At 39.1% G+C, this 19016-nt stretch overlaps 3 protein-coding genes across 4 annotated transcripts; 2 read left to right on the forward strand and 1 right to left on the reverse strand.

The window, feature by feature from the left end:
- Positions 1-30: 30 nt before the first annotated feature.
- Positions 31-8009, reverse strand: LOC102704133 (probable helicase CHR10). Of its 2 annotated transcripts, XM_015835300.2 has the most exons (17): positions 7793-8009; positions 7703-7710; positions 6991-7069; positions 6718-6884; positions 6504-6629; positions 5625-5805; positions 4956-5091; positions 4767-4884; positions 4306-4395; positions 3762-3869; positions 3472-3672; positions 3176-3301; positions 2404-3089; positions 1975-2120; positions 1184-1342; positions 615-720; positions 31-479 (listed from the first exon to the last, which is right to left on the reverse strand). In XM_015835300.2, exons 1-17 carry the CDS (start codon positions 7992-7994, stop codon positions 437-439), a joined length of 2682 nt encoding a protein of 893 aa, XP_015690786.1. In that variant the 5' UTR covers positions 7995-8009; the 3' UTR covers positions 31-436. The 2 variants fall into 2 exon arrangements, with proteins under 2 accessions (XP_015690786.1, XP_040378802.1); XM_040522868.1 differs by lacking the exons at positions 7703-7710; positions 7793-8009 and adding an exon at positions 7588-7610.
- A 2912-nt stretch (positions 8010-10921) lies between these two features.
- LOC102722746 (cell number regulator 6) lies at positions 10922-13299 on the forward strand. The gene is made up of 4 exons (XM_006649161.3): positions 10922-11152; positions 11229-11343; positions 12035-12300; positions 12815-13299. Exons 1-4 carry the CDS (start codon positions 11033-11035, stop codon positions 13079-13081), a joined length of 768 nt encoding a protein of 255 aa, XP_006649224.1. The 5' UTR covers positions 10922-11032; the 3' UTR covers positions 13082-13299.
- Positions 13300-13871: 572 nt separating this feature from the next.
- LOC102723026 (phosphatidylserine decarboxylase proenzyme 1, mitochondrial) lies at positions 13872-18510 on the forward strand. Its single transcript, XM_006649162.3, has 12 exons — positions 13872-14120; positions 14485-14570; positions 14854-14907; positions 14995-15060; positions 15140-15200; positions 15617-15726; positions 15823-16073; positions 17058-17164; positions 17253-17320; positions 17421-17498; positions 17896-18018; positions 18116-18510. The coding sequence occupies exons 1-12, from the start codon at positions 13991-13993 to the stop codon at positions 18275-18277; spliced, it is 1296 nt and encodes a 431-aa protein (XP_006649225.1). The 5' UTR covers positions 13872-13990; the 3' UTR covers positions 18278-18510.
- Positions 18511-19016: the final 506 nt, after the last annotated feature.

Genomic DNA, 19016 nt, shown 5'->3' on the forward strand with positions numbered 1-19016 from the left:
ATAAATTGATTGGTATATCGGATTCGGATGTGATAAAAATGTAGAGATCGAGTAAATATGCAAACCAAATTAAATTTTAGGATAACGTCTAACTTTTCGTCCACCAACAACTTTCATGGTTTAATTTCATCATCAAACTATAAAAACAGTCTGGATGGACTATTATTTTGCTCATGCGTCTGGTGGTCGACTACTACTTGCAACTAGAGACACCCATGAGACACACCCAGTGAAGCGCCATTAGGCACAAGCTGCTTGACTACAAATAAACAGAGCCGTGTACCTCTCCTTCCAGATTACAGCCATTCATCTTAAAAATGGCATTTCCTAATCTACAGAGTGAGCGGCAATACAACACCCCCCCCCCCCCCACACACACAAAAAAAAAAGACCCACTCTACATCTAATCTACATGCAATGCTTTTAAGCTTCACAATTAGTCGGACACGCACTGCCTGTTCCCTCGCCGATAATAGTACCTGTTGATTGTTACAAAAGAGCGAGATATTGCCCGTTAGCCAGCTCATTTATATCTATATTTACATGGCAGGAAGGCAGAACGATAGATCAACAACTAATGCAGTGGTACCCAAGAAGGTATGTTGCTCACTTACACAAAGATGTCGACGCCATGAATAGACGAGTATTTCCTCAGCAGCCGTTCTATAGTGTACCACTCTGACCGTCCATGGAAACCGATTCGGGGCATGTGGATGCTCGCTTCAGGGAACACAAATCCAAACAAATCAATTCGATAGCAACAACATTTCTGCATAAATTGGCCTGAACGCAAATACAACAGCACAGAGTGGAACATGCAGCCTGCTCACTCTGCTTTAAAGGACTAAAGTGCTCACATCAGCTATACAAAATGTCGTAGCTCTTTAGTTTATTATTACCCTAAGCTCAACATTTCACTTAAATGTTCATTAGAGTTGATCCAGTTGATAGAACTATGTTTAGAATTGAAGGTTAAGAATTGAACAAAGTTCCCTTCATAGAATAATCTATAATCAAACAAACTCTCTTCAGGGGCATGATCGCTCAACTGAGCGACTGAGTTTACTGCATAGATGTTATCTATTTAATTTTGTTTGGCAGCAGCAATGACTTTTGATGAAAACAATCAACATCAGATATAAGCTCTAAATTGCTAGTACTATAAGTCAAAAGGGATCGGTACCGGAATGTTGAGCGGCTGAGAAGGCCACTTTTGATAAGCACAGCTCCAAATCAGGCATGGAGATTTCACTCCGTGGAACCTTTCGCCTTGGATTATAGGACTGCACAACAGCTAGTGCGACCCATAGAAGAGCATCCAAACTTCGGTTGCACTTGGCTTCTGCATGAAGAGTAGAATGCAGTGAAAAAATATATGACCTACAGTCAATAATTTAAATACCAATGAAAGATGAAAGATTGAAAATGCTATATGAATGGACTTTTGGCACTTCCCGTCAAGATATGGGACTTTTGGTACTAAACACCCTTAACACGTTGAATCTTCCAATTTATATGAATGCTTTAGTATTTACAGTCAACAACTTTGTATGGTATATGTCATGTGGCTGGGGTTAACTACTAGCTAGATACAAGATATAGTATGGAAGGCAAAATTGTGATATATATTCAACTTAATGGATTGCACCAAGAGTTCTGTTTTTTTCTTGTAGTTCAGCACGCCAGAACTGATGGAAACTCCAGGTTGCTCTAAAATATGTCAATAGGTACAGACCATACTGCCAAACTCATCATGATCAAAGAGTAACTAGTGGCAGTGAATGGTAATTGCTATAAAACTTGTATGACTATAATTTGTCTGGCACTAACTGTCAGAGACCAATTAAGTATGAGAATAGTAGATACATGTCAAGTAGGTGCCTCGCACCCATAATTTGCCATAGAGCCATACTAAAGAGAACATGGTGTGGAAAAAAGCTGTGATAATAGCGGAGCTAGTATGAGGAAAACAACCATCTAATTCAATCAAGTGAAGATCTGCCAGATGGAGATCATCAAATTCAGAGGCCCGATGATAAGCATCTGGAATGCATGCTGAGAGATTGGCCAAAGCATCGAACATTCCTCCATGTCCCCATGTTCCTGAATCATCAACGCAACTGCACCAGCAAAAAAGAAATTTACTTAGCATTAAGATTTGTTTCAGAAGAAGCTTCAAAATATGAGGACATAGAACATTTTACACATTTAGACAAACAGATCAGCGTCAATACTAAGTTCTACATATTTTAAGCTTGCTACCTGGAGTAGGCATCCACGGAGGACAATTCATGGTACAACAGATACCATTTCCTTCCAACAATCCTAGGATGGAGTAACTTCTTTTTTTTTTTTGAGAAAGCAGTAATTCGCAAAACATATTTCATTCTTGGAAAGTAATACCTGAATATGACGGCAGGCTTTGCAGGGCAAACTATTGAAGGATTAGTGCAATCTCCATATACAAGTTGGACAGACCCAGAGTCTGGAATATTCTGGTTTGGCAAAATGTCAGGATCTTTGACTGTCAATGGCTGGTACCCCAAGGATTCCCATTTAGCTAATCTCTTTTCTTCTGCCTTTCTCTTATTAGCTTCACGTTTTAGGAACTTTTCTTCAGGTGCTGTTCTTTGACTTTCTAGTTCAACTGTGGTGTTTTCCTTAGAATGCAAAGACTCTTTAAACCTCTCAAGCCAGGATAAGTATGCAGTTTCATTAAAATCCAGATCAACGTTAATGGAATCAGATAACCTAGAAACGACAGCCCCACTGTTATCTGTCATATTTGGATTGATTTTGAATGTCCGTTCATCCTTTTCGGAGGGCTCATGACTACGCATCAACACTACCTTTTCAGACATTGATTTCAGCTTCGACATAGTCTCCTCTTTGATAGTCTCCAGATTTGTGTCATCATTGATTGTCTCTGCAGTCGTATCTGTAGGATCAAATAGGTGTAAGCCAAATATAATCGAGCGCATGTCACTAGCTTCATTTTCCAGATATTTCCCCTTCCCATCAGTTGCATCCTCCTCTCCAATAATGCTGTGGCTAAGCTTAAGTTTTCTCTCCGCTCTTTGCATGATGATCTGAATTCAATTTTGAAAAAGGCAAAAACAAAACTCAGAAGGAACTTAATCATAAAAGTAAGGCTCAACTATAAGTTAGTCTTGACCTCTTCAATTGTGCGTTGTGATACCAAATTTATTGACAATACATGATTCAATTGTCCAATGCGGTGTGCACGCTGCAAGGACTGTTTGTCAGCTTGAGGATTCCAGTCTTGTTCATAAAAAATAACCTGCATCACAAAATGGTGGATAGCATTAAGAAATCAGAAGAAAGATAGGTTTATTATTCATCCATACAAAACTGTCTACTTGGTACCAAAAAATCATCAAACTAAAGAAAAATATCACTCATTTCTTAGTCAAGAGAATATTTGTTATGGTCTCAAGTTGATAGACTCACAGTATCGGCACCAATGAGATTGAGGCCAACACCCCCTGCTCTAGTTGATATCATGAAAACAAAAGCTCCACTCTGATTATCATCTCTGACAACACCCTTGGTAGGTTGAGAGCTGAAACTTTTTATTGCTGCAAACCGTTCCTCAGCACGTACTGAACCATCCAGACGTTCATAGGTGTACTGGCGCAGTTCTAAAAAGTCCTGTTGAATGCATGATACAAAATCATTATAATGAAACAATATAAGTGACTAAGGAAATTTTTGCTAGCATAGCTGGGAAAAAGCAAAACCTGTAGAATGTCCAGTGTTTGAGTCATCTGAGCAAATAGCAGAACCCGATGACCTAGTTCATGGAGCTTCTTAAGAATGAGATCTAGCATGACCAGCTTTCCGCTAGCCTGAACAAACATTACCATAAATCTAATTAATGAATAGATCCGTAAAATCCCTACAAAAGTTCCTTACTAAACTTCATAATATTTCGTTTGTCAATACAAGATACATCATGAGGGAGGAGATAAAAAAAAATTGAAGAGCGGTCTCAGGTCAAATATGTTTTGACAGCACAGAGACAGCTAGCAACGCAACACACCGACACATGCCTATTACTTCAAGTCCGAAGTTTGAACCACTTTTGGCCAGCTTTTGAACCCAAAGAATACGGCTTTAAAAAACAAGCACCCAAATTATGCATTTGTTTTTCACTCTCCCATTTAAACCACAAGAATTGCAGCAGTAACATACCCAAGTCATGGAGGCACACTGTACTTCAACATTCTAAGATATAACCAAGCAGGTCACTAGTATTACATTTATCAATGGGCCATAGCTAACCTGAACCAAATGCTCCCCTTCCACATAAGGCTCAGGTTCAATGCCGCTGAACAGGTATGGATGACTACAAGCTTTCCGCAGTTGTATAACCTGAGGAGAATTGAAAGACCAGAGATGAAACTTACATTTGTAAAGAGCCATCAGAAAAAAATTATTGTTTGATATCAGAGTTAAAGCATGAGATATCATCAAAATATATCTTAACGCAAAAAAACATAGATCACAGCACTCGGGTACGATTAATAAACTTGTGAAGCCCCAACTCTTGTGCTAAAAGGAACTCCAAACAGTATGTGAAATAATAGAATGTAGATGGCATGTAAAATTATTAAGTATGAATATGACATTTCAAATTACTTGTTTCTCATTATGAAAAAAATGATTTGCTTCTCAACAAAATACTTTTTTTTTTTGGCTACAAGAGCATCAATATAGTATGACTATGAAAACTGATCTATTACGATGTTTTGCAGAGACTGATGGCGAGACGATCCTCCAGTAAATGTAAGTAGTGTTTGAAGCTCTTTCCTCAATACTGATAGGTATAACTTCTTCTGTAAGGGTGTCAGAGGTACCATCCTGTAAAGATCACGTGAAATTGATAAAATAAAGAGGATAAGAAACGCAATGCAGGGAGGATTGGATCATACACTGTTAGCTCAGTTAATGAAGGCAGTGCCAAAATTCCGCTTTGAATTAGTAAGGCTTTAGTTCTCCTCAGCATAAATGCTCTCAGTACATGTTTAAGGATCTTAAACTGTTTGTTCGCTTTATTAGTTTCACCACCTGTTGAGAAATCAAACAAGGTGCTCAAATTCTTGAATAAAAAATGTTTTAGTGCCACACAAAAGAATATGATACTTCAACAAAATTGTTGAGTGAATAAGTCGGTGTGGAAATATTGGTCTAAGAAATAAACATTTGTTGAAGGATAAAGAATTTTGGTTGCCAGTTGCCAATCATTATGCACTGAGTTAACTAATCAAATGTATGTTTCCCTGCCCAATTAATTATGAATACTTGATGGGTTTTTGTAACATCTAAAGGCCAGTAACTACAATGTACCTGTGAAAAATATTCTTTTTGATGAAATGTACTTATGGAAACATCATACAACATGGAGCAAGAAGAGATTATGAAAGCTATAGCAAAGGAAGTGACTTCCTAAAACAAAATCACCAGAATTGATGGTATTAAAGCACAAAGTGCTCGCAACCACCATAAGAGCATTGTTCTCTGCTTGCGCAGAACAAGCCACCAAGCAAAAGCTTAACACACTACAGCTAAAAATCAATCTCCATAAAATTTTAAGGCAATACCTGTCAATGAATCACCTGCTTGCTTGAAAGTAGAAAGAAATTCATCCAGGGAACCAAAGATCGAGGGCATGCAAAAGTGCATCAATGCCCATAGTTCAGAAAGGTTATTCTGGATAGGGGTGCCTGTTAGTAACAGACGTCTTGGCATGATAAAGCGTTGCTCAAGGACATTGTACAGTACCTGGGAAAATACAGAACCTGGTAAATAAGTTGGACACTGCAAATATTCTGCCAAGATGATGTGCTCACTAAATTTGCCCTCGAGCCACTTGAAGAGTAAAGACTTTATGGGAATTGTTGACTTACATCATTGCACTCAAACTGAAAGTTAACCCAACAATAATGCATCGCTTCATCCCTTGTAGTTTATAGTGCAGTACAAGTGGAGGTAGATGATGACAACAACACTACAGAAGAATCTTATGCAGATGAAAAGTCTATATATGGCCCCTCTACTTTGGAGTTTGTTTATTCCCATGTACTTCATGTGTTTACTTTATCCTCTATACTTTCAAACCAGATAAATTTCTCTCTCAACTCCTCTGTTTGAACGAATCAGAAAACAGCTAAGTGGATCAAGGCATTATTATTCATTTTAAACCAAAACTTAATCATAGCTTGGATCTTCTGTGACTAATATATGCATGTGTGTGTGGTAACATGACAGACTAGCACATTTGCCACAAGGGAAGCAGGAAGCCAAGCAATCACAAACGTGCCTTTTTTTTGCTCGAACCTGACTTGATCCAGTTTTGAACATATAAGGGTAAAATGACCAGTTTAAAAGTAAAAGGTGTAAGCCAACTCGCAGGGACTAAATATGAAACTTTTTGTATTAGACGAATACAGTAGAAAATAATCATGATTGTATTTACATACGCTGGACGGGTTTTTAAGACGTTGGGCCTCATCAATAACAACATAGTGCCAGGGAATTTGTGAAAGAAATTCTTGGTCCATTAAGGCTATGTCATAGGTTGTCATCATAACATCAAACGATAACTCCTATGCATGCAAAAGAAGTTGGTGTCAGCGATGTTGTTGACAAAAATCTAAGAGTAAGCAAAAATAACCTGGGAAGAAAATGTCATACATTGGAACCAGATGACAAGGAAGATTTTTGGAACTCCTCAAACATCCCTCTCCGGAGATCACGACGATGCATCTTATCGCCAACATACTGGATAACCCTCAAAGATGGACAGAATTTATTGAATTCCGAGAGCCAGCCAGCCGTGACACTTAGAGGACATAATACCACTGCAAGCATAGCGTCAATGGTGTCAAAACTCAAAATATAAAGCAAGAAGATCCTAAAGAGATCCATGGGAGCAAGGAAAGACATAGGAGGTAAATGGGTACACACAAAATGGTCCAGGTGCGATGGACTGTATCCTGAGGTAGCTCAACAAAGAAATTGCTTGGAGGGTCTTGCCAAGTCCCATCTGGCCATGGTCAGACATAAGGAAAGAAAGAAAAAAACAGCAGTAACGTGAGCTTGCTTATATATACTCTAAACAAGTGCTTGGAGTGCATTAAAAGAGGTGAACTGGTGCTTTGAGGGTTCATCAGCTCAATAGGAACAAGCTGCCTATAGCGTTTAGTGAAGATACTAAGGCGTTGTTTGGATCCTGGGACTTTTTTTGTAGTTCTTGTCACATCCGATGTTTGGACGTTAATTATGAGTATTAAATATAGACTGATAACAAAACTAATTGCATAAATAAAGGCTATTTCATTAGACAAATTTTTAAGCCTAATTAATCTATGATTAGCAAATGTTTACCATAGCATCACATTCGCTAATCATGGACTAATTATGTTCAATAGGTTTTATAATTAGTCTATATTAATACTTCTAATTAGTGTCTAAACATGTCATGTGACAGGGTCCACCAAAAAGTCCCTGAAAACAAACAGGGTCTAAAGTAGTGGTGCAGGGTAAAATAAAGTGAAACAACACCCCATATTCACTCTGGTCGGCTTTCACCAAAAAATGGAAGCGAAGCAACTGGATTGACAGCCGCCCCCAAGACCTAGAGTGAGTATTGCATGGGAGAACCGGGAGGGAACCAGACCTCGTCACCTGCGCGAGAAACGGAGTGAGACCTGGAGATTCAACGGGTGGAGAGGAGAGGCTACCTAGCAATAGCATTGGCGTAGCGTACCGAGCAGGACGTTGACGCCGAGTTGGTAGCGGCGGATGAGCCAGGCGACGCCGTCGAGCTGGTGCGGCTTGAGGTCGGCCGTGACCCCGAGTTGGGCGGGGTGGGGTCCTTGGGCCCCCTGCGCTGCATCGGCATCGGCGGAGAGGAGGAGGTCGGCGGCGGCGAGGAGGCGGCGCTCATAAATTTCAGCCGCCACCACCATCTTGCTTCCCTTGCCGCCCTCGGGCCAAAGAATGTATGGATTTCTTTTTCACATTGGATTTATATACATGTTGTTGACAATATGAAAACAAACGCCGAAGAAAAAATATGATAAAAACCTTAAAAGTAACTACGAGTTTAAGAGTGTAAATTTAAATTTTTGACTTATAAACATAAGTAATAAGTATAAGTGAAAAAAATGAGGTTACAAATATTACGTCAATAGATTATGTCCTAGTTTTCTCTTTATCCAATAAAATATAATCAAACCATAGGTCTTTTATAAACAAATATACAACTCTATTCGTGTGTATGGTAGAACTTGAAAGTTGATGGTGCATACCAGGGTTTTCCTTACCATTACCGCCACGAAAACCGCGGTACCGTGCTCCCGCGGAACCCGCAAAGTAACCGTAAAAACCGCAACGAATTTAAAAACAAAAAATTTGAATTCAAAACCGCACGGTAAACGCGGTTGCCACGCGGTAACCGCGGTAAGTACGTGCTGAAACATCGCATGAGAATGATGGAAATCGTGGTTTTCCGCATAGTTTTTTAGCCAAAACTGCGGTTACCGCGAGGAAACCATGGGTGTGATGTCAAACGCAAAAAAAACATTAAAAAATCTTTAAAAGTACATGAAAAATAGGAAAATATTTTGTGATTATATTTATGAGTTGTGACATAGGAAAAATAGTAAAATAGAACATGTTTTAAAGAAAACAAGAAAAATTCCATATGACCTTTTCTAAATTCTTGATATTGCAACATACGAACATACACCGTCATATGACTCATATCACTCTTCACCAAATAATTCACACCATAATAATTTCATTTTGATCGCTACGTCACAACTATAACTGCTACCAATTATTACTAACGCGCACGTATTATTTTTTTCTATACATATTTTCCATATATCCATCGTTGTATATTTGTATTTCAACATTATGTACTCTAGTGTCTGGTGTAAATTAATAATGACTTAACAACAAAATATTCTTAACCATCTTCCTATGAAATATTATTTGCAATAGGCTATTTTTTAATTTTGTTTCCCGAAATTCTCGTTTATGATTTTTAATTACGCCGGAAATATATTTTTTCATGAATTTCTTTGACAAAACTACATTATAATATCAACATATACAACATATATTTTTTTATTGAATTTTCTTAATTTTTTTAAATTCTCCTTAAATTTAAACTCGGTTACCGCGGTTTACCGAAACCGTGCCTCCGTGGAGGGCGTGGTTACCGCGGTAACCGCGGTTTCGGAAACGCGGGTGCATACCCACAAGTTCTGTGGCCGGCAACATCATTATTCGTCATATATATTTAATATTAAGAATATAGTTTTAGTAATTTATTACTAGGTAACTGTGGATACATAACACATAGGTGTTGTATAATAGGTTGGTATCTGGACAACATACCTCACCCAATTGGTATGTTTATTAGAAAATTGGAAGATAGAGAGTGTAATATGATCATGTTCTTACATTTTAGGAAGGCATTAGGTAGTTATGAACATCAATTACATAATGCATGCCTAACCTTTATATCTATAAAAGAAAGTTGATAATCCATAATATACGAGAGGACGATGTGTGATTTTTGCACCATATTGTAAACCCTAGACACATCTAATCTACTCAAATAGATTAGGGCATTACCTATCTTAAATGCCTAAGTCATTATAATGTTTGTATCATTGTTCTTTTAGTGGTCTCGCATACCAAGTAAGAATTATTACTAATACATAGAAACAACGATAACTAACTTATACCAAAGAGTATAACGCTAGGACAATGGTGTGACGTGAATATTTAAAGAGCTGGGTAAAATAAAGAGGCGGAAAATAGTGGCACAGGACCCACTATCCCAATAACAGTTGCTTGTCCTCGTAAATTTAAGTGTATTAAAAGCAACAAAACTAGAATTAGAAGATATGCATATGAAATCATCATCTTTACTTGTAAGTTGTCACCGACTAAAAACAATATTTTTGATATTAGTGTAATAATGCCTTTTATTACACATGACATCATCTCGAAATCTCGAAATATTATGGTTGCTCGCTAGCACTAGTTGTGCTTGTGTTACGACGTCAATTAAAACACAATACAAGTAGCACAAAATATAGTGTGGTTGTCACAACTAGATACGTAACAAGGCCATTAAAAAGATACAATGAGTTCATAAAAGTTTTGATGGACCAATAATATCATTATAATATATCAGTATGACTCACCATCTTTTTATTTATATTTATGATTTGTTTATAAGCCAATATTTAAATTTTAAAGCTTAAATTTAGGATTTGATCTTAAATTTTTTCATCATGATTTTATTTTACATCCTTTCCATTTAGATAGTTAACAACACGTATATAAAAACTTTGTCCATATTTTTTTAAAAATCATTAATAAACTGTTTTGTTTATGCGAATCAATAAGCCTGGCAACTTTTTGAATTTTAGTAGTAGTATGGGAGCGGCCGTGCGAGTGAGCATATAGGGAGCATTCGCAACTGTTTATTGGGGCTAATTTTTTCATCCTTTTCATACGCATATTTTTCAAACGTTTAAACCGTGTATTTTTTTTAAAAAAATTATATAAAAATTACTTAAAATAGATTAATTTATTTTCAAACTGCAATAGCTAATACTTAATTAATCATATCCTAAAAGCTTTATTTATTTTTCATGCGCCAACTTCACTACACAGTGTCCATAGGCTATGTATTATTGTCCGTTTTATGCATCGGTTTTTAAGTATATGCCCTGAACAATGTTTTTTTAAAAAGAATATATTAAAATTTATTATCCTATATTCTTCAAATAGAAAGAAGAAGAAAGAAGAATACGATGATGGTAGCTGTATTTGTTTGGTTGACTTGTATGTATGGGGCCGGGCGGGCGGGCGAGCAGAAGAATGCCAAACAACACCAGCAGATCCACCGATAGGAGAGGAGAGAAGCCCACCCTCCTTTCCTCGTCTCCATCGCCTCGCCGCCTCCGCCTAGGGCGCAGCAATGGCGGAGGAGGCCACCCTCAGCCACCCCTCGCGCTACGTCAAGCTCACCAGGGACCAGGACGCCCCCGCCGAGGACATCCGCCCCGGCGAGCTCAACCAGCCCGTCCACGTCCCGCAGGCACGCACCTCATCTCCTCTTCTCTCCTCTCCTCTCATCTCATGTCATCTGATCCCTTCTACTTCTACCCGCGCAGCTCGAGGGCAGGAGGTGCAGCGAGTGCGGCCAGGTCCTGCCAGAGAGCTACGAGCCTCCCGCCGACGAGCCCTGGACCACCGGGATCTTCGCCTGCACCGACGATCCCGACAGCTGTAACGCTCCTCTTCCCCACAAATCCTTTTAATTTCACTTCACAACATTAGGATTACGATATACTCCTGCAAATAAACAGACCGCCTGCTCTTTCTATCATTTCATCCAAACCAGGATCTCCAACACTCATACTGGAGTAACACGTTTTTTTTTTTTCTTTTCTCGTTTGAACGTGCATCCTATACACTGGACTTGTAGATTTTCAGAGTTTTGATCCCACTGGCACTATATTCACACGCACCTTGTCAGAATGATTCTCGATCTACCTCTACATATACTGCTTGCTTCTTACGTTAGTCTCTATTTTTGCTTGGAAGAACGAGCGGTACTCCCCAGTAGATCTGCTTGTTTGAGTTTTTTTTTTTCAGTTTAATCATGCTAAGATCTGCCATAGCTTCTGCGCTTTATACTTGACGCTATTCTAATCAGTCTGTGATCTACCTCTGTGAAATGCGCTGTCATGTCTACTTTTCAGCATCTCCCAATCTATCTAATGGTCCAACAAAACGTTGAACGTGCAATGAACATTCTGTTCGTGGCGTTGTGATCTGTTATTCTTCTTTTTAGCTGTTCACTGTGATCTGTTATTCATTTTCATCCATTTATACATGTGCCACATCTAGTAATTTTCAGAAAAAGGTACTTGATGGAATAATAGCTAACTGCCATATTGTTGTCTTGTAATGTTAGGCCGAACTGGATTGTTCTGTCCTTGTGTTCTTTTTGGACACAATATTGAGGCCCTTAGAGATGATATCCCTTGGACAACTCCCTGTGTTTGCCATGCTGTATTTGTTGAAGGAGGGATTGCGCTTGCAATTCTCACAGCAATATTTCATGGTATTGATCCAAGAACATCATTTCTGATTGGAGAAGGTTTAGTGTTCAGCTGGTGGCTGTGTGGTACATATACTGGCATCTTCCGCCAAGAACTTCAGAGGAAATACCATCTCAAGGTGAAAATATGAAATCCTTTACTGCTTTAGAATTGTTGTGTTCCGCACTTGTTTATGTCAGTATTCACCTTGGCCGTCGTCAGACAAAGTGATCCCATCACTTGTATGTAGTTTAATGAACACATCATTTTCTGTTGCATTTTTGGCTCAGACAGTTAGATTGGAGACATGTATGATTCATTAAACAAGATTGCCTGTGAATGTTGCTGTGTGCTGTCATGAGAATGATCTGAACAAAAATCTGGTTGTGTTATCTCGTTCATCATTTTGGATCCACTAGAACCTTTCAATAATCATCATAGAAATCTCCATAAGTGTAAATGGGTTGATTTATCTGTTAATACAATTGAAGCGATAGCATTGTTTTTGTCATATTTATTAGTGTACTGCTGGGTCCTGGAATTCTTTGGTGGGTAATATTATGTTTCTGGTGTCCGTTGGTACCTGTTATCTCTAGTTATTTGCAGTTAATCAATGAAATGTTGAACTTACATTTAGCTTGCACTGTTTGTAGAATTCTCCATGTGACCCTTGCATGGTCCATTGCTGTTTGCACTGGTGCGCGAATTGCCAGGAACATCGTGAAAGGGAGGGCCGGCTTGCAGAAAACAATGCTGTGCCAATGACTGTTGTTAATCCACCTGCACTGCAAGAGATGAGCATGTCAGAAAGCCGTGGCCCTGCTTCCCAGGGCATGGAGAATGGAGCACCATCAACATCAAAGGCTGAGCATGGGGCGCCCGAGACTGATCATGATGATGTGGAGGTGATACCTCTGTAGGTGAATGAATGAAAGAAATGTATTGGCACTGAAAATAGGATAGCATCAGGCATGAATTGATCTGACGAATCCATGGACGCTTTGCTTCGCGACGATGTTCTTATGTCATCTGGAATCATCGTAGAGCACAGATGGTGATGCCTTTTTTGTACTACTTAAAACCTCAACTATAATTAACTGGAGAGCTGGCTGCCTGAGTACATTGTACAGAGCAGCGTTTCACGTATCAGTCTGCACCGGCCGTGTGTTAGCATGTTATGCCATCAGCATGTTATTGCGATATCGTAGCTATGTTTGAACCTCACTCAGGAGATTTGATTTTTTTTTTGATGCTCCACATATTGAGGTTTGATTAGTTGATATCATGTTGATTGTCCACGGATGGCAACGACTAAAATGTCAAATCATTGAATTTATCAGAGATACTTCGTTCGTTCGTCCATGTAGGTATCACCCATGCATTTTTTGTGTTAGAAAGGATACGAAGGTTGTATTCTTTTTTTTCCTCTTTCTTAACCTCTGCTTACTCATTTTGCATGTTTTATAACTTAAAAATGACACGTTTCGTGCAAAGATATATAATTTTCTTAGAATAGCCACGTAGAATAATTTTTTTAAAAAAATTGTAAGAATTAATTTCTTCATTTATAGTTAACATAAAATACAAACAATGTCTATATATTAATTTCAAATATACCAGACCTAATACAGGGTGGTTTGATGAATCTGAAGACAAGTGGAGGGAAGGTACAGTAGATAATGTGATAGATACATTCTGGGAATTGGGATAGGGGCGGGTGTGGCAAAGCAAACAAACAAACAGGCGACATTACGGTCGTCGGATCGGAGCGAGCGACAACTCGAGTTTCTCTCAACTCAACGAAGGAAGAAAAGGAAAAGGAGAAGGAGATGAGGAGGTTTAGGGTTCATCCTCCGTCTCCATGGCCGCCGTTGTTCGCTTCCCGTCCAAGCCCTCACCACCACCATCGCTGCTGCCCCCTCCACGCTTCCGCCAACTCCGGCGCCCGCCAAGCTCAAGGTACCACAGTTAAACCCTATCTTGTTCACTTCGCCTGCCTTCAGTTCTTTTTGTTTGCATCGATTTTTACCCGCTTCATGTTCATTTGGAATGCTGCCACTAGCGCTACCGTTTGTTTCCTACACCAATTTTGTTTTGCGCTTTCCCCTAGAGCCAGAGCCAGCCTGCCGCTACCAGTTGCCTCCCTTCTCTTGTGTACTACTAGTATAGAAGATCTACCGTTGCGTTGCATTGCTGTAGGAGGAATCCACACCCACGTTGATCCTAACCATGTAATTCTCACGCCATCTTGTAGTTATATCTTCTCTTTTGTCAACAATTTACTCACTGCTAACATTATTCTTATTTTGCTCATGATTTCCAGGAAATTTTATCCTACCTGGTGCGACTGCAGCAACTATTGTCATGTTTGGTATTCTTCATGCTAGGCGTATGTACGAGGACCAAAAAGTAAGCCCATGTTTGCTTCAATATGACCAGCATTATGCACACTGCCTTTAAGTATTGAATGTGGATGCAATTAGCAGCAACATACCAACTACTTTATCTCCTGGATTTGACTTGTTAGTGTTACACGTTTATGTTTTCAAATATTTGGACTGACAACTATGAAGCACATTCTATTGGGCTCATGGTTGCTCTGTATTTTTGCATTAAAAGCACATCATGCTGCTATCCATTCATCCTGTTCCATCTGTTTAACGCACAGTTCATCCTTTATTTCATGATCTAGGTTGTTGAAAGGAAGGAGAAAGGAATTCAGCCAGAATTCTCGCCAGATTTCATGGTAGTTTATACGACTGAGCCTACTTGCTGAGTATGCTCGACTTTTATTTGCAACATGACTGCAACACTGATGTTATTTTCAATATAGGCTTCATTTCTGAGGCTTCTACCATTGCGTTCGATATCACGTTTATGGGGATCCTTGATGGAAGTGGTTTGTATTCTTACAAGTTATAACTACAGAACTGCTGTATTATTTCTCTACTAAATCCAAATAATTCCATATATTGTAGGAACTTCCAGTGTTCATGCGACCTGCCATCTATAAAGCATGGGCTAGAGCCTTCCACTCCGGTATGTCTTCTCCTGTTATGATGCTGCTTTCTTGTGTTACAGTTCATTAGGCAATTTCAATCTGATTGACTTGCATTTTTAGAACATCTAGTGCAGATGTTTTGTACGTGCAAACTGCTAGAATGACTTTGAAGAAGTTTTTCGTACCTGAATGACTTTGAAATATTATGGAGTTTTAGCACATTCGAATGAGCACTACACATTATTCTTGAAATAACAACATGAATACTTACTAGTTTTTTTTCCAGTGAGGCAAGTTGTTGGCATTTGGCAATACCTCACTTCTCCATAAAAGGCGTAGTGCTTCTAAGAAGCCATGCTTAGTACCATACATCTGTTTTCTTCTCTCCGTCACATCTTTCAGAAATTTATGTGCTATCTCTCTGAAATACAATGATGATTGTTGAGTACTGTAGATTTGCAAGAAGCTGCTCTGCCACTAGAAGAATACCCTTCTTTACAGGCCTTCTTCATCCGTAGTCTCAAAGAGGGTTCAAGGCCTATTGATGCAGACCCAAACTGTCTGGTAACTGGCAACAATATATTTGTTCTGCAAAGCCTGTTTATTATTGTGGTGGTGGTTTGAGGGTGATATTCTAGGCGCATTCCATTCTATAATTAGGTGAGTCCTGTGGATGGTAAAGTTCTGCGGTTTGGAGAACTTAGAGGTCCAGGAACCATGATTGAGCAAGTGAAAGGCTTTTCTTATTCTGCTGCTTCTCTTCTCGGTGCAAGTTCATTTCTACATGGTGCTGCAGAAGAAGATCTTCCTAGAGAGCATACAGAACAAAATATGCCTGCAGATGCTAATGCAAAATCATGGTGGCGAGTATCAGTTGCTTCACCCAAATTACGGGATCGAACTCTGCTCAGGTAACTCTGCTTGGATCTAAATTTGCAATCTCTAAAATAACTGCATAGCTGGTTTAGCATCATATAATCCTTCAGTTTAAGGAATGTGCTGCTTAGCATGTGGAATATTTGGCATCCTGAGTGATGTAGCTACTATGCCTTTAGTTGCTTTAGCAGATTAGTAGGCACCCTTTCAGCAGATATGCTCTTTATCTTGTTCTGAGGTTTCATTACCGCTGTAGTGCTGTGGCATGATTCATGCTTCCAAGCAGGGTTTCAAAACTCCTCTTTGGAAAATCTCCAAGGTATTGTTAGTGGTTTACTAGCTCATTCCAGTTTCCTCAATAAAAAGCATAACCATTGGCATTGATCACATGCCAGATCATACAAAAACAGCCCAAAAGACCATCTCTATAGGTGATACACTGCACCTGTTTCTTGTCAAGAAAACAGGTAATTGGCCAGTTCCCGCTAGAGTTGAAACCAGTTGCATATTTGCAGTGAATTAGTGGTTATGATTTATTGTTATCATGTATCTGGATTTCATTCATTGTGCCCTTTCCCTCTTTGAATTCATTATGGCCTTTCTCTCTTGGAATCAGATTTACTAGCGAGTACATACATTGGTTCAGAATGTTAGATTGCTCCTTGAATCTGATGCTTTTGTACCAAACAAAAATACTTTAATGCATGTCATAGAAGCGTACTGCTCTAAATGTCTAACATGTGAGTTCAGTATAGAATTTTTATTTTGCAGCTATGAAGCCCCTCCTTTCTAGAATACCTTAAACTGGGAGATTTCATTTGCCACCTGCAGCTTTCTATCTTATGTTACATCGTTACTGTTTAAATCCTATAACAGCAAACTTTGACTGCCGTGTTTCTTCTGTACCTACATTCTATTCAAGTTGAATGTTTACTAATTGATGCCTCTCAGCAGCATATTTTACTGAATGTATTCATACTCACACAAGTCCGGGTATAACTTGAACCTATCCTTGTCAGCCCAAAGAAAGGCATCTTCTACTGTGTCATTTATCTGCACCCTGGTGATTATCATCGAATTCACTCCCCTATTGATTGGAATATCGTAAAGCGTCGGCATTTCTCAGGTTTGTGCTTATTTTGTTTCCTATTGCACATTGCATTATCTCAAACTTTGTAAGAACTCGTTTGTGACAAGTGTATTGTATTTTGTAGGTCATCTCTTCCCCCAAAATGACCGCGCTGTGCAGACCATCAGAAACTTGTATGTTGAGAATGAAAGGGTAATTTCACTTTCTTTGAAGGAAAGGAAACAAGCTGAACCAGAAATAGTTGTTTTACAGTGCCACTACGCTCCTGCTGAATCTATTTCTGTTAACATAGGTAGTACTTGAAGGCCACTGGAAGGAAGGTTTTGTTGCAATAGCAGCCGTAGGTGCTACTAATGTCGGTTCTATCAAAGTACACACTCTCTCTCTCTCTCTCTCTCTCTCTGCTTAATCAAGTGGCCTTTGCCTTTATGCATTACCTCTAATCACACCATTTTAATGACATGTTCCACATCATAGTAGATTGGTAGATAAGTGCAGATCATCCGTTGCCATGTCTGTTGAATTGGGGGTCTGAATTCCATACCAACTTACCAAGGAAAGGAGAGATGCATTTCTTTCTGTGTTAACCTTTTGATGTCGCTGAGATGGGATAGCTCAGTTTTGTTTTTTTAGATAAAGGAAGCTAGGATAACTCAGTTTTTGCTCTGATTTTATTAAGTTTTTACTCCATGCACATACTTTTTTTTTGTGTGTGAAATGAGGATTTGTGCAAATTACGCATTATTTTACTGGCTGATACTTTGCAGGTATTTGTTGAACCAGAGCTAAGAACAAACAGGGCAGGGTCGAAGATACTGAAGTTCCAGGCTCCCGATGAGTGTGTTTATGAACCTGAAGGCACAGGTGTGATGGTTAAAAAGGGGGAAGAGGTAGGGAAATGTCACCCCAGCTGCTTGATACAGTACAATGTCTGTTAAGTTTAGTTGCAACTCGTGAAGAGTAAATCCTGTTTTATACCATTGGCAGGTAGCAGGATTTAACATGGGATCTACCGTGGTGATGGTGTTTGAGGCTCCTGTGTCGTCGAAGGCAAGAGAGAAGGGCCGTGTGGCGTCAGATTTCGATTTCTGTATCAAGGCTGGCGATAGGATCAGGGTAGGAGAAGCCATTGGGCGATGGAGTGCATGAATCCACCTATTATGAAGCTCTATATCTTGATCCTTGCATCATGAAATGATGATTTTGAGCTGCTGCAACTGCACTTCTAGTTCTTGTATCTGTACTTGTGTAGGGATTAGGGAAGGAGCCAACCAGCCAGCCAGGCTCTGGTTGAATGCAGGAAATGTACCAAACGAAATAAGGGGTGATTTTTTGGTTTTCAATGGAAAAATCATAATATCATATTTACAAACGAAAAATAATTTGTGAATAACATCATATTTTTTTGGTTTTTATATACGTATTCTTATCGATCTAAAAGCTAAACTTTAGTGAAAAAACCCTTCAAATTTAAGGTTGAAAATTAAAACTTTAGCTTATAAGCATAAGCATAAAACAAAAAGGGGTGTAAGTATGATTTAACAGCTGAGTCTAGAGATAATAGTAATTGCTACTGCCCTAAAACTGGGGAAATCGCGGGCGAGCAGCACAAGTAAACTGTCTGAACTAGAGCATTGGTTCTAGCTGAGCTACTTATGTAACATTACATAGTCCTTCACATTGTAAGATTTTCTGTTTATATTTGGATATTTATGAATGGTAATGAAATATATGACGTTCGTCCATGGATGAACGTAGGTAATGGAAGTGCAAGTGAATATAAATGGTAGAATCAGAGGCCCTGGTAGTATCGACCCATATGAAAGATGTTGCAAGGCTGGAATGCCAACATTACAGCAGTAAACTGAGCAGAGGTCAATGCAAGCAG

This window comes from Oryza brachyantha, chromosome 3, assembly GCF_000231095.2.
Source record: "Oryza brachyantha chromosome 3, ObraRS2, whole genome shotgun sequence".
NCBI lineage: Eukaryota > Viridiplantae > Streptophyta > Magnoliopsida > Poales > Poaceae > Oryza > Oryza brachyantha.